Raw genomic sequence first — 14,357 nt, forward strand, 5'->3', positions numbered from 1 at the left:
GCTCAGGAGAGCCCACTAGGTGCATCCAGCTCTGGCCGGGCACAGATTCTAACTGAGGTCTGGAGGAGGGGCATAGAGGGAGGAGCCAGTGCACACCAGATATAGTACCTAATCTTTCTATTAAGAGTGCCCAGTCTCCTGCGGAGCCCGTCTATTCCCCATGGTCCTTACGGAGTACCCAGCATCCACTAGGACATCAGAGAAATTATATATTTGAGGACACAAAATGCCACACTGATGTCCTTGAACAAGCCGCATAATTTAATTTAAACAGTTTGAATGTACTCCACAATTTCTTTTGCTTTCATGGAGGTTTACATTTGCTTTATTCCCCCCTTTCCAGACAATAGCAAACAGATTAACTGTAACAAAGATAACAGTTACATACCGAGCTATTGCAGAGTTTTTCATGAGAACCAGCAACTGGACGATAGAGGAAATGATGACAGATTGACATGGTAAATTGGTAGTTATTTTTTGTTCTTTACACGCCTTATTGCTAAATATTTTACATATGTTTTGCAGTAAACAAAGTTCAAATGAATTCTATATTTAAATAACTTTTATTAAATATCTTTATTTCCATAAACAAATATAATTTAATCATTCAAAGTCTTAATATGGCAGCTCAAGTCTATGCAAATAAGTATACTGCTGCAAATCATGAGGCAATACAATTAATTTCAGAGACTGCTGCACACAAGTTGGGAATTCTTATCTTGTTCCAGTTATAAAAGTAATCACATACAAGCCTTGAACAAATCTTAGTTTTAATAGAAGCACTCAGGCTGCAGATGTGAAACCTTACAGCTGCATCATATAAGTGTACACTTTTCACAATGGCTGCATGATGGGCTGTGAGCTGGGCCAATGGGATACCACCATAACTGCATTTGATAGGTACTCCCACTCACAACCCCCTCCAGAACATATCACTACGGTGAAAACCAGCTGCACGGAACAACCTTTGAGGTTCTGGAAAAATATACTTTTTGCTATAATCCCTGGTATTAGTGCAGATTTTATGTCGACCAGCTCATAAATCAGCATCTTATTAGATAATACAAGGTTATCTTTTCAGCAAGAGCCTCAAAATGAGAAATAGGTCACAACTAAAAAATAAAAAAATAATGGACTTTCCCTGTAGTGGTATGGACAGACTGAAGGTGCCCAAACTATGCTTTGGTTCTAAATCCATTAGCAGGCCGAAGTGAACAAAAAAAACAAAATAAAAAAAAACACACACCTTGGACACCATTACAAAAAAAAAAAATTGTGAAAAGCAGGATTGCGCATTCACTGCATCTAGTCTTAGGATAGTTTTACAGCCCACAAGGGTTCAGTTCATCAGCCAATGTCTGGAAAGACTGGTTAGAAGTGTAAGGAGACTTGGGTATGGCAACTATAGAAGATAACCTATTTCCTTCTAAAGGCTGTGGGAATTACATTACATCCTGACAAAAGGCATTGGTTTTAAGAGTTTGTTTTTAAAAAGGTGGTGTCCCATTTACTCATGTATCTCCCCCACAAAAAATAATAATAATATATAAAAAGGCGTACATTACCTCCACTGAAAACATGCAGAAAATTCCATCAATGAAGTACATGCACAAGTGGGAAAAAAGATCAATCTTAATCCCATTAATAAAGTGTCAAAGATTGTGTGGACATAGGAGTAACAAAGATGCCTCGTCATAGAGAGGGAAGCTGCTAGAGAATTAGCAGAAATTGGAAGCCATGGCTTAGGTCCACAGCAGCACTGTAACAGTATCACAAGCAGACAAGATATATGTGTGCACCAGATACTCAGCAGCCTTTCCATTTACACTTAAATACTATCTTTTAGACCATGGGTCTTCAACCTGCGGCCCGGCCCTCCAGCTGCTGTGAAACTACACACCTCAGCATGCCCTGCCACAGTTTTGCTATTAAGGTATGCTAAAACTGAGGCAGGGCATGCTGGGATGTGTAGTTTCACAGCAGCTGGAGGGCCGCAGGTTGAAGACCCATGTTTTAGACCAGGGGTGTCAAACTCGCGGCCCTCCAGCTGTTGTGAAACTACACATCCCAGCATGCCTTGCCATCTATTTTGTATTAGGGACGGCTGCAACTGTGGCAGGGCATGCTGGAATGTGTAGTTCCAAAACAGCTGGAGGGCCACGAGTTTGACACCCCTGTTTTAGACTTTCACATGAGGGAAAAATTGTGTGTATAATATATTCACCTTTGCATATTATTCCTACAATGGTCCCTAGCCCTTTCTTAGTAATTGTATATGGGGTCAATGATTTTTCTTGAGCGAAGACTGGGGGGTTTTGTATTCTGCTTGGATATTTTTATTACCAAGCTGTACTTTTGAGAACACAACCGGACTAAGATATGCTATGACTTTTACAAGACATTAATCTTTTAAAAAGGCCTGTTTAAAGCGTAAACATGTTATGCACTTGACTAGTTTTCCTTGATTTAGAAAGAACATTACATTTTAAAAGGAGGTACAAAGCAATGCCTGCTCAAAGTAGCAAAACCAAAAAGACAGAAGACAAGTAGTGTCTTACACATGCACACGAAGTTGTAAGGCGTCTGGAAGTATAAGCGTATAATGGAAGGGGGCAGACAGCCAATGCTCAGACGCAGGTCCAGCTGCATATACAGGCCTTGTGCAAGACAAAGGAGTGCAAAAGTAATTTTGCTTAACCCAAACAAAAATTCTGTATGAGTTTGTCTTAAGGAAATTGCACTCGTAACTACTGAACCTCCCCAATTCATATAACGGTCCCCAAAATGTTCACAGATGAACCTAGAGTATGGACTATCCAAGTAGATGAGATTCAGTCTCCAACATCAGTGTCACGGTCTCCGATTAGCCAAAGCACATGGAAGCTAAGGGCCAGGAGTCCAGTGCCCAAGAGATCACCCAAAGCAGTGAGATAAGGAATTGAGAAGTTGTCAGGATCCATTCCCCTGCCCCACATCCAATGGACCATCCAGTCTGCAATATACAGGAGAACCAGAACCTGCAAAAAGAATGGAAGGTAACCAGCTTTAACTACCAAGGTACAATTACAGTTATTTACCTACAGTGAAAGTCTACAATAACCTACAGCAAAAAATAAGATTTTAAACCTACCGGTAAATCTATTTCTCCTAGTCCGTAGAGGATGCTGGGGACTCCGTACGGACCATGGGGTATAGAAGGGCTCCGCAGGAGATAGGGCACCTAAAAAGAACTTTGACTATGGGTGAGCACTGGCTCCTCCCTCTATGCCCCTCCTCCAGACCTCAGTTAGAGAACTGTGCCCAGAGGAGATGGACAATACAAGGCAGGATTTAGCAATCCAAGGGCAAGATTCATACCAGCCCACACCAATCATACCATGTAACCTGGAACATACATAACCAGTTAACAGTATGAACAAACGACAGTAACGTTCCAAGACCGATGTCAACTGTAACATAACCCTTATTGTAAGCAACAACTATATACAAGTCTTGCAGAGTTTCCGCACTGGGACGGGCGCCCAGCATCCTCTACGGACTAGTAGAAATAGATTTACCGGTAGGTTTAAAATCTTATTTTCTCTTGCGTCCCAGAGGATGCTGGGGACTCCGTAAGGACCATGGGGATTATACCAAAGCATCCAATCGGGCGGGAGAGTGCGTATGACTCTGCAGCACCGACTGAGCAAACGCTAGGTTCTCATCAGCCAGGGTATCAAACTTGTAGAATTTAGCAAAAGTGTTTGCCGAGCGGTGACTTGGTCGGGGTCAAAGTTGTAAAGCCGAGACGCCTCGGGCAGCCGCCCAAGAAGAGCCCACCTTCCTAGTGGAATGGGCCTTAACCGAATTTGGTACCCGCAATCCAGCCGTAGAGTGAGCCTGCTGAATCGTATTACAGATCCAGCGAGCAATAGTCTGCTTCGAAGCAGGAGCGCCAATCTTATTGGCCGCATACAGGACAAACAGAGCCTCTGTTTTCCTAATTCTAGCCGTCCTGGCTACATAAATTTTTAAGGCCCCGACTACTTCCAGGGATCTGGAATCCTCCAGGTCACTTGTAGCCACAGGCACCACAATAGGTTGATTCATATGGAACGAAGAAACCACTTTAGGCAAAAATTGCGGACGTGTCCTCAATTCAGCTCGATCCACATGAAAAATCAAGTAGGGGCTCTTGTGTGACAAAGCCGCCAATTCTGACACTCGCCTTGCTGATGCTAAGGCCAACAACATGACCACCTTGCAGGTAAGAAATTTCAACTCCACCTTGTTAAGCGGTTCAAACCAGTGTGATTTTAGGAACTGCAACACCACGTTCAGGTCCCATGGTGCCACTGGAGGCACAAAAAGGGGCTGGATGTGCAGCACTCCCTTTACAAACGTCTGGACTTCTGGAAGAGAGGCCAATTCCTTCTGAAAGAAAATCGAGAGGGCCGAAATCTGTACCTTAACAGAGCCTAATTTCAGGACCATATCCACTCCTGTCTGTAGGAAGTGGAGAAGACGACCCAGATGAAAATCTTCCGTAGGTGCATTCTTGGTCTCACACCAAGACACATACTTTCGCCAGATACGGTGATAATGTTTTATAGTCACCTCCTTCCTAGCCTTTATTAACATAGGGATGACCTCTTCCGGAATCCCCTTTTTCGCTAGGATTCGGCGTTTAACCGCCATGCCGTCAAACGTAACCGCGGTAAGTCTTGAAATACACAGGGCCCCTGCTGCAACAGGTCTTCCCTCAGAGGAAGAGGCCAGGGATCTCCTGTGAGCATCTCTTGTAGATCCGAGTACCAGGCCCTTCGAGGCCAGTCTGGGACAACGAGTATCGTTCGTACTCTTCTTCGTCTTATGATCCTCAACACTTTTGTGATGAGAGGAAGAGGAGGAAACACGTAGACCGATTTGAACACCTACTGTGTTACCATAGCGTCCACTGCTATTGGCTGAGGGTCCCAAGACCTGGCGCAGTACCTCTGAAGTTTTTTGTTGAGGCGTGACGCCATCATGTCTATTTGAGGAGTTCCCCAAAGACGTGTTACTTCTGCAAAGACTTCTTGATGAAGTCGCCACTCTCCTGGATGGAGATCGTGTCTGCTGAGGAAGTCTGCTTCCCAGTTGTCCACTCCTGGAATGAAGACAGCTGACAGAGCGCTTACATGATTTTCCGCCCAGCGAAGGATCCTTGTGGCTTCCGCCATCGCGACTCTGCTTTTTGTCCCGCCTTGGCGGTTCACATGAGCCACTGCTGTGACATTGTCTGATTGAATCAGAACCGGTAGGTTTCGAAGAAAACTCTCCGCTTGTCGAAGGCCGTTGTAAATGGCCCTGAGTTCCAACACATTGATGTGTAGACAGGACTCCTGGTCTGACCAAAGACCCTGAAAATGATTTCACTGTGTGACCGCTCCCCATCCTCGGAGGCTTGCGTCCGTGGTAACCAGGATCCAATCCTGAATTCCGAACCTGCGACCCTCCAGGAGGTGAGCACTTTGCAACCACCACAGGAGGGACACTCTGGTCCCTGGGGACAGAGTTATTTTCCGATGTCAGTGCAGATGGGACCCGGACCACTTGTCCAGAAGGTCCCATTGAAAAGTCCTTGCATGGAACCTGCCGAAGGAAATGGCCTCGTAGGCCGCCACCATTTTCCCCAGAACTCGAGTGCATTGGTGAACTGACACCCTTTTCGGTTTTAGCAGGTCTCTGACCATGTTCTGTATGTCTTGGGCTCTCTCTATTGGGAGGAAGACATTCATTTGTTCCGTATCCAGTATCATACCTAGGAACGGTCGTCGAGTTGTCGGAATCAACTGTGACTTCGGCAGATTTAGAATCCAACCGTGTTGCTGGAGCACTCTCAACGAGAGCGCCACACTGTTCAGCAATATCTCCCTTGATCTCGCTTTTATCAGGAGATCGTCCAAGTATGGGATAATTGTGACTCCATGTTTGCGCAGGACCACCATCATTTCCGCCATTATCTTGGTGAAAATCCTCGGGGCCGTGGAGAGTCCAAACGGCAACGTCTGAAATTGGTAATGACAATCCTGTACAGCGAATCTCAGGTATTCCTGATGGGGGGCCTATATGGGGACATGAAGGTACGCATCCTTTATGTCCAGAGACACCATAAACTCCCCCTTCTCCATGTTGGCTATTATCGCTCTGAGAGATTCCATTTTGAATTTGAATGTTCTTATGTACAGGTTTAGGGATTTCAGATTCAAAATAGGTCTGACCGAACCGTCCGGTTTCGGGACCACAAATAGGGTTGAATAGTAACCTCTTCCCTGCTGGTGCAGGGGAACCTTGATTATCACTTGCTGTATACACAGCGTTTGAATTGCAGCTAACACTATATCCCTTTCCGATGTGGAAGCTGGTAGGGCCGATTTGAAAAATCGGTGCGGGGGCACCTCCTCGAATTCCAATTTGTAACCCTGGGAAACTATTTCCAACACCCAGGGATTCAGGTCCGAACTGACCCAGGCCTGACTGAAAAGTCGAAGACGTGCCCCCACCGGTGCGGACTCCCTCAGGGGAGCCCCAGCGTCATGCTGTGGGTTTTGGAGCAGCCGGGGAGGACTTTTGTTCCTGGGCACCTGCCGAAGCAGGTGCTCTCTTGCCTCTGCCCTTACCTCTGGCGAGGAAAGAGGATCCCCGACCTCTTTTGGACTTGTGCGACCGAAAGGACTGCATCTGATAGGGTGTTACTTTCTTTTGCTGTTGGGGTATATAAGGTAAAAAATTTGATTTACCTGCTGTGGCTGTGGAAACCAGGTCCGTCAGCCCATCCCCAAACAATACATCACCCTTGTAGGGTAGTATTTCCATATGTTTCTTGGAATCCGCATCACTAGTCCATTGGCAAGTCCATAAGGCTTTTCTCGCTGAGACAGACATGGCATTGGCCCTAGAAGATAGCAATCCAATGTCCCTTTGAGCATCCCTCATAAATAAGACTGCGTCTTTAATATGGGCTAGAGTTAGGAATATAGCATCCTTATCCATATTATCAAATTGATCTGTCAGCTCATCTGTCCAAGCTGCAATTGCGCTACACACCCATGCCGACGCAATTGTCGGTCTTAGCAAAGCACCCGTATGAGAATAAATACACTTTAAAGTAGTTTCTTGCCTGCGATCTGCAGGGTCCTTAAGGGCTGCTGTGTCAGGAGACGGTAGCGCCACTTTCTTGGACAAGCGCGTCAGGGCTTTTCCAAAGAATTAATTTAATTCATGAGATGTGGGAAAGTTAATAATCTGTTTCTTTTCCTTAAACATGTGTACCCTTGTGTCAGGGACAGAGGGTTCATCCACAAACTGCAACACATCCCTTATTGCCACAATCATACACTGAATGGTTTTAGTCACCCTAGGGTGCAATTTTACTTCGTCATAGTCGACACTGGAATCAGAATCCGTGTCGGTAGCAGTGTCTTGTGTTAAGGGACGCTTTTGAGACCCCGACGGGCCCTGTGAGTCGGTCCAATCTGAGGATTGACCCCCTGATGCCCCCCCTAAATCAGCCTTATCAAGCTTTTTATGTAAAGATGCCACACTTGCATTCAACATATGCCACATGTCCATCCAATCTGGAGTCGGCACAACCGACGGGGACACACCCCTCATTTGCTCCACCTCCTCCTTGGAAAAGCCTTCCGCTTCGGACATGTCGACACCACGTACCGACACCCCCCACACACACAGGGATTAACCTATAAGGGGACAAAACCCCAACCAGGCCCTTAGGAGAGACAGAGAGAGTATGCCAGCACACACCCAGCGCTTAATAACACTGGAAAAATATGACCAGATTATATTATATATATGCTGATATATATATGCGCTGATTCCCACTCACTGCGCTCAAAATGCCCCCCTCCTCTTTTTTCCAGCCTGAATGTTCAGCAGGGGAGAGACCAGGGAGTCAGCGTTTTCCTCATGCAGCTTCTGTGGAGAAAATGGCGCTGGTTAGTGCTGGGGATCAAGCTCCGCCCACCTGACGGTGGGCTTCGGTCCCGGTGATTTTTTTTTTATAGAAAATGGCGGGGGATCATAGAATTACTGCCCAGCAGCCTAATCTACCTTGTCAGTGCCCAAATGTGAGGTTTATTGCTGCCCAGGGCGCCCCCCGGAGCGCCCTGCACCCTTCAGTGCTGCTGTGTGTGTGAATGGGAGCAATAGCGCGCACCGGTAACCTCATGAAGATCTGATGTCTTCTGCCGCCTATGATGTCTTCTGCCTTCTCATACTCACCCGGCTTCTATCTTCGGCATCTGTGAGGACGGCGGCGGCGCGGCTCCGGGACGAACCCCAGGTGAGACCAGTGTTCCTACTCCCTCTGGAGCTAATGGTGTCCAGTAGCCTTAGAAACAGAGCCCAACTTGACAAGCCAGCTCTGCTTCTCTCTCCTCGGTCCCACGATGCAGGGAGCCTGTTGCCAACAGGACTCCTTGAAAATAAAAAACCTAACAAAATTCTATTTCCACAGAAAACTCTGGAGAGCTCTGCAGTGCACCCATTCTCCTCTGGGCACAAGATCTAACTGAGGTCTGGAGGAGGGGCATAGAGGGAGGAGCCAGTGCACACCCATAGTCAAAGTTCTTTTTAGGTGCCCTATCTCCTGCGGAGCCCGTCTATACCCCATGGTCCTTACGGAGTCCCCAGCATCCTCTAGGACGTAAGAGAAAACACTGCTAACTGGCTTTGATTAAGACATTTAATGAATAATATACTGTACATTTTTCTGTCTAGTAGGCACATTCATCAGAACAGCATGTAGAAAGTTTTTAGAATGGCAAAGTCAATGACATTATTAGATAACCAATAAGAGCATGAACATTTACTAAAAAATGTGAATGTAGACAGAAAAGGTTGCTGTTAAGGCAACAACAGAACACTGCAACACCCCTTCACCTGGGTTTCCTGGGTAATGGTATGTATTTAAAGTTCGTCCCCTCACAATGCTTCTCACCTTGTGACTCTTCATCCTTGCCTCCAGCCAAATCTTGGCATGACATGCTCTTCTTGTGGAGTGTTCAGGAATACCAAAGGGAGATTTGGGGACACTCTGTCTAACACAAGCTTAGACCACAAACACCACAGGGGCAGTACGGATGGGGTAATGATTAGCATTACTGCCTCACAGCACCAAGGTCATGGGTTAGATTCCCACCATGACCCCAACTGTGTGGCTTTTGTATATCCTTCCCATGCTTAAGTGGGTTTCCTCGGCTACTCCAGTTTCTGACCACAATCCAAAAATATACTGGTAGGTTAATTGGCACCCAACAAAAATTAACCCTAGCGTGAATGTGTTATGAACATGTGGTAGGCAATATAGATTGTAAGCCCCACTGTTGCAGGGACAAATGTGATTGGTCAAATATTCTCTGTAAAGCACTGCAGAATATGTGTGCGCTATATAAATAACTGGTAACAAACAAATAAAGTACTCTGCAACAAGTTTGGTCCTCACAAATCTATTCTGTACGGTATGCAGATAGTAGGTAGTCAATAGGTTGACCTCAATTGACATGGTGGTCACTGGAAAAAGGTTGACATGGGACAGGTCTACACATGAAAAAAAAAAAAAGGTAGACAGAACTTTACTTTTTTTTTGTTTCATAATTTTAAACTTTCATACTTCACTGTCCACAGACTACGATTTGGAACAGTAACCTGTACAGAGCGCAGTGAGGCACTTTACCCGCAGCATGGCAAGCAAAGCGAGCCATGCAAGGAGATGCGGTGCACTAATTGGTAAAGGCATTCAAAGTCCATGATATATATATATTGGGTCCCCTTAGTAACAGTCTGTTGATTACCAGTCTGTGCAACAGACGTACATGTTTTATCAAGCCTAAAATTGCGCCCATTCAAGTAGGGGTAAATTACATCTAAAAGATGGGAGCAGTCTCTAACGGGAGGAACTGTATATACCATCTCTCGGGATCCCGGCGCTCAGAATACCGGCCCCGGGATCCCGACAGCCGCTATACCGTCAACTATTCTCCCTCTTGGGGTGTCCACGACACCCCTGGAGGGAGAATAAAAAGTGTGTTAGCGCGCCACAGTGCCTGCAGCGTGGCAAGTGCAACGAGCCCACTTAGGGCTCTTTTGCGCTTGCCCCGCAGCCGGCATTCCATCGGTCAGGATCCTGAGCGCCGGCCAATCGTAGTACAACCTTCTCTAACAGTTATCCTCTGGTTAGCAGCACTACAAAATATTTAGTTTCCCGTGGATGGAAGGAGGGCTCCCAAGTCTGTTTGAAGGAGGGGGCTCTTTTCCCAGTATGGTGACATGGGCCCTGTAGAAGTTACCTAGTGTTCACCAGACAATGACTAAAAGTGTACACCCACACACAAAAAATTCAGTCACTCACATGGTCACATGGTAGGAGAACACAAACAAACCCCAATGCTTTTTGGCCCATTTTAGTTACATTTTGACATGCTCAAGTGAGCCAAAAGGGTCGGGACAGTATTACAGAAAAGATCAAATTTGTATGGGTGATGCATGAATATAGTCAGTGATTTTAATGCATTTATTGTGAAGGATTATTTAATCATAAAGTACCCCTTAGTAAAAGTTGAGTTATTTTGGGTCTCGTTACCCGATCCAGAAAAAGGGATCACCACATAAGCTGCAAGCTGATTACGTGATTGTCACTAGGTTATACAAACCTGAAGTAGTGCTGCCATCATGTAGAAGACCATGAAGATCAAAGTCATAGTTGTGTGTCCACCTTGCATAGAGTTAATAGTGTATAGAAAAACCAAGTGACCAGGCACCACAAAGATAAAAAGGACACGGGCTGAGCGAGAGTTCACATCTGGGGGATAATCAGAAAGAAAAGGAAGTTGTTACTAAACAGAGAGACTTGTGGGTCCTTTCAGAGGCCAAACTTGCACTTCAGTGACAGCTCTGTACGTTTAAGGCTTAAAGAACAATTTTATAGAATTTTAAAACTAAAAAAAACAGTAACCAAAATATTCTCTTGCAGTGTATTGAATAGAACATGGCTGGCCAACCTGTGGCTCTCTAGCTGTTGTGAAACTACAAGTCCCAGCATGCCCTGACAGTTTAATGTTAGGGAATGCTAAAACTACGGCAGGGGATGCTGGGATAAGTAGTTTAACAATTACCGGAGAGCCACCGTTTGGCCAGGCCTGGAAGAGAAAAACCTTTGACTATTGTCCAACACTACAGCGACCTGCTCAAAATTGATGTTTATGGAAATGCAGAAAGGAACAGACCTACTACTTTTCTGTGTCCCACTGTCCACTATACGACCAGTTCAAATAATTTTTTAAATGCTTATGAATATTCATCATCTTCTAAAGATGGGCATACACTATACAATTATCTGGCAGACCATCTGTCTAATCTAGCTGACTGGAATGAAAATGTAATGTATGGGAGCAAATGAAAATTGGCCATTTGCTCCCAAGCACTGGAAAACAGACAAAAACTGTTCAGAAAAATGTGTTAAACCACGCATCTTTACTTAAAATTTATTAAGTTTTTCTTACAGATACACTGAAAAGTGGTCATCTGAAAAAAACCTGCTAGTCATGAAAGGCCATACATACATTTTAGTCATGCGTTTTACAGGTTCACGGGGGTATGGGTCGACTCAACTTAGGTCGACATGCATTCGGACAACAGGGGCAATAGGTCGACATGGTCATTAGGTCGACATGTACTAGGTCGACAGGTCAAAAGGTCAACATGGGTTTTTAGACCTTTTTTGGTGTCGTTTTCTTCGTAAAGTGACGGGGAACCCCAATTAGTGCACAGTGTCCCCCTCGCATGGCTTGCTTCGGGCAAGGTGCCTCGCTCCACTCGGCACAGGTTACTGTTCCAATCGTAATCCACATCGATCGTCAAGCATGAAAAAGTCCCCAAAAAAAGGGGGGGGGGGGGGGGGAGTGAAAACTCATGTCGACCTTTTGATGGCCCACTTCCGCAGACTGTATGCTAATTTGTGAAAAGAATCCATGAAAAGTAATATCGAAAGCTTCGCTATTTCTCTAAAAGGCTGGTCAGAATGGTCCTGACGTGGCACCTCTCGAGCAGATTGCCCGGCCTGTGATCTGCGCCACATCAGCACAGCTCTGGCACCAAACTAAGTATAAAAGGAGCAATCTCCAAGGGTTAATTAAGCACGAGTACACTAATAGATTATATTATACACACACACACTATGGGGTGTATTCAATACCTGTAGGATCCTTTCCGATGGAAAAGATCCGACAGGTCAGTATTCAATTGAGCGGCCAAATACGGCTGTCTGATTTGGCAGCTCCCGACAACTCTTCACAACTAGAGGCTGGGGAAGCAGACGTCCGGCAGGCGGGTCCTCTACTCACCCGTCCCTGCTCCGTCACATGTCGTGCTGCTGCAGTTTCCTCTCTGGTGGGGAGGCAGACATCCGGCGGATCCTCTACTCACCCGTCCCCGCTCTGGTCCCCCGTCACATGCAGTGCTGCAGTTTCCTCTCCGGCGGGGAGGCAGACGTCCGGCGGGCGGGTCCTCCATTCACTCATCCCCGCTCCGATCCCCAGTCACATGTTGTGCTGCTGCTGCAGTTTCCTCACCCGGCCGATCCACTACTCGCCCGTCCCTGGTCAAGTCACCGTCATGACGTGCACCAGCTCCCCCGTCTCCGACAATGCAAATCCGACTTTTAAAAAAAAGTCGTATTTACACTGTCGGAACCGGGGCCAAAACCTGTCTGATTTGGCCATGGAACACGAGGATCTGCGGCTAATCTGACAATCCACGTGGTTTCCGACAAGTCGGGAATTCGACTTCTCTGAAAAAATGGCCCGGCATTTAATAGGTCAGAACCCCTGCCGACCTTAATCTGTCAGAGGCTGCACTCTTTCCGACAAGACGGCAGCTTCCGACACTTATTGAATACACCTCTATATGGACAAAAGCATTCGGACGCCTAACCATTACACCAACAGGGACTGTACTAACATTGTATACAAATACTTGAATATGAAGTTGGTTTACCTTTTGCAGCTATAGCAGCTTCTACTCTTCTTGGAGGGCTTTCCCAAGATTTTGGAGTGTTTGTGGGAATTTGTGCTCATTCATTCTGTAGAGCATTTATAAGGTCAGGCACTGATGTTGGACGAGTAGGGCTGGCACACAATCTCCGTTCCAGTTCTGGAAGCTCGGTGGGTTGAGGTCAGAGCTCTGTGCGGGCCAGTCAAGGTCTTCCACGCCAAACTCAAACCGTGTCTTTATAGTCTTTGCTTTGAGCACTGGGGCACAGTCATGTTGCAACAGAAAAAGGCTTTCCTCAAACTGTTACCACAAAGTTGGAAGCATATCATTGTTCAAAATGTCTTGGTATGCTGAAGCATTAAGATTGCCCTTCACTGGAGATATAGGGCCTAGCCCAAACCCTGAAAAACAGCCCCATACCATTATCCCTCCTCCATCATACTTCAGTTAGCATAATGCAGTCAGACACGCAACGTTCTCCCAGCATCCGCCAAACAGAAAATAATTTGTCACCCCACAGAACATGGGTATCTGGATGGTAAGTCAATAGGTCAACCACTATTGGTAGACATTGACAAAGTCGTTATGGAGGGGTTGGGGGGCGGAGGCGACGCAAGCGTTACAAAAGAAAAACCAAACTTTTTCATACTTAACTACCCACGTGGATTACGATTGGGAATAGTAACCTTGCCTGCAGCATAGCGAGCCATGCAAGGGAATGCGGTGCACTAATTGGGGTGCCTGGTCATGGTACGGACAAAACTGCACCAAAAACAGAAAAAAATAAAAATAAAGTCTTATGTCGACCATAATGGTCAACCTATTGACTATCAACCCATAACACTTTTCCACAGCCCAGTGCCTGTGTGCTTTACACCACTCCATCCGATGCTTGGCATTGGACTTGGTGATGCGAGGCTTGCGTGCAGCTGCTCGGCCATGGAAATCCATTCAGTTATGCTCCCGCAGCACAGTTTTGGTGCTTACATAAAGGCCAGTGGAAATTTGGAACTCTCAGCTATGGAATAAGCAAAGCATTGGAGACTTGCACACCATGCGCCTTAACAGTCATTAACCCCAAAACAGCAACTCAGCCACACTTTCTAATAAGATCACTTTGACCATGGAATATCCAGAAGGGATAAAATTTCATGAACTGTGGCATTTTATCACAGTACTATGCTTGAAGTCTGAGCTCTTCAGAATGACCCATTTTGTATCACAAATGTTTGCAAATGGAGACTGCATGGCTAGGTGCTTGATTTTATACACCTGTGGCAACAGGTCTCATTGAAACACCTGAATTCAATAATTAGCAGGTGTGGCCA

General features: G+C 45.9%; 1 protein-coding gene across 1 annotated transcript in view; it reads right to left on the reverse strand.

Moving 5' to 3' along the window:
* Positions 1–240: 240 nt before the first annotated feature.
* Positions 241–14,357, reverse strand: part of SLC41A1 (solute carrier family 41 member 1) — a 193,508-nt gene continuing 179,391 nt past the window's right edge. Inside the window, exons 10-11 of the mRNA XM_063955154.1 lie at positions 10,692–10,840; positions 241–3,017 (exon numbers count right to left, since the gene is read on the reverse strand). Coding sequence (XP_063811224.1) covers positions 2,832–3,017; positions 10,692–10,840 — 335 coding nt within the window. The 3' untranslated portion in view covers positions 241–2,831. The remainder of the gene's footprint in view (positions 3,018–10,691; positions 10,841–14,357) is intronic.

The sequence above is a fragment of the Pseudophryne corroboree genome, chromosome 2 (genome assembly GCF_028390025.1).
Source record: "Pseudophryne corroboree isolate aPseCor3 chromosome 2, aPseCor3.hap2, whole genome shotgun sequence".
Lineage (NCBI taxonomy): Eukaryota > Metazoa > Chordata > Amphibia > Anura > Myobatrachidae > Pseudophryne > Pseudophryne corroboree.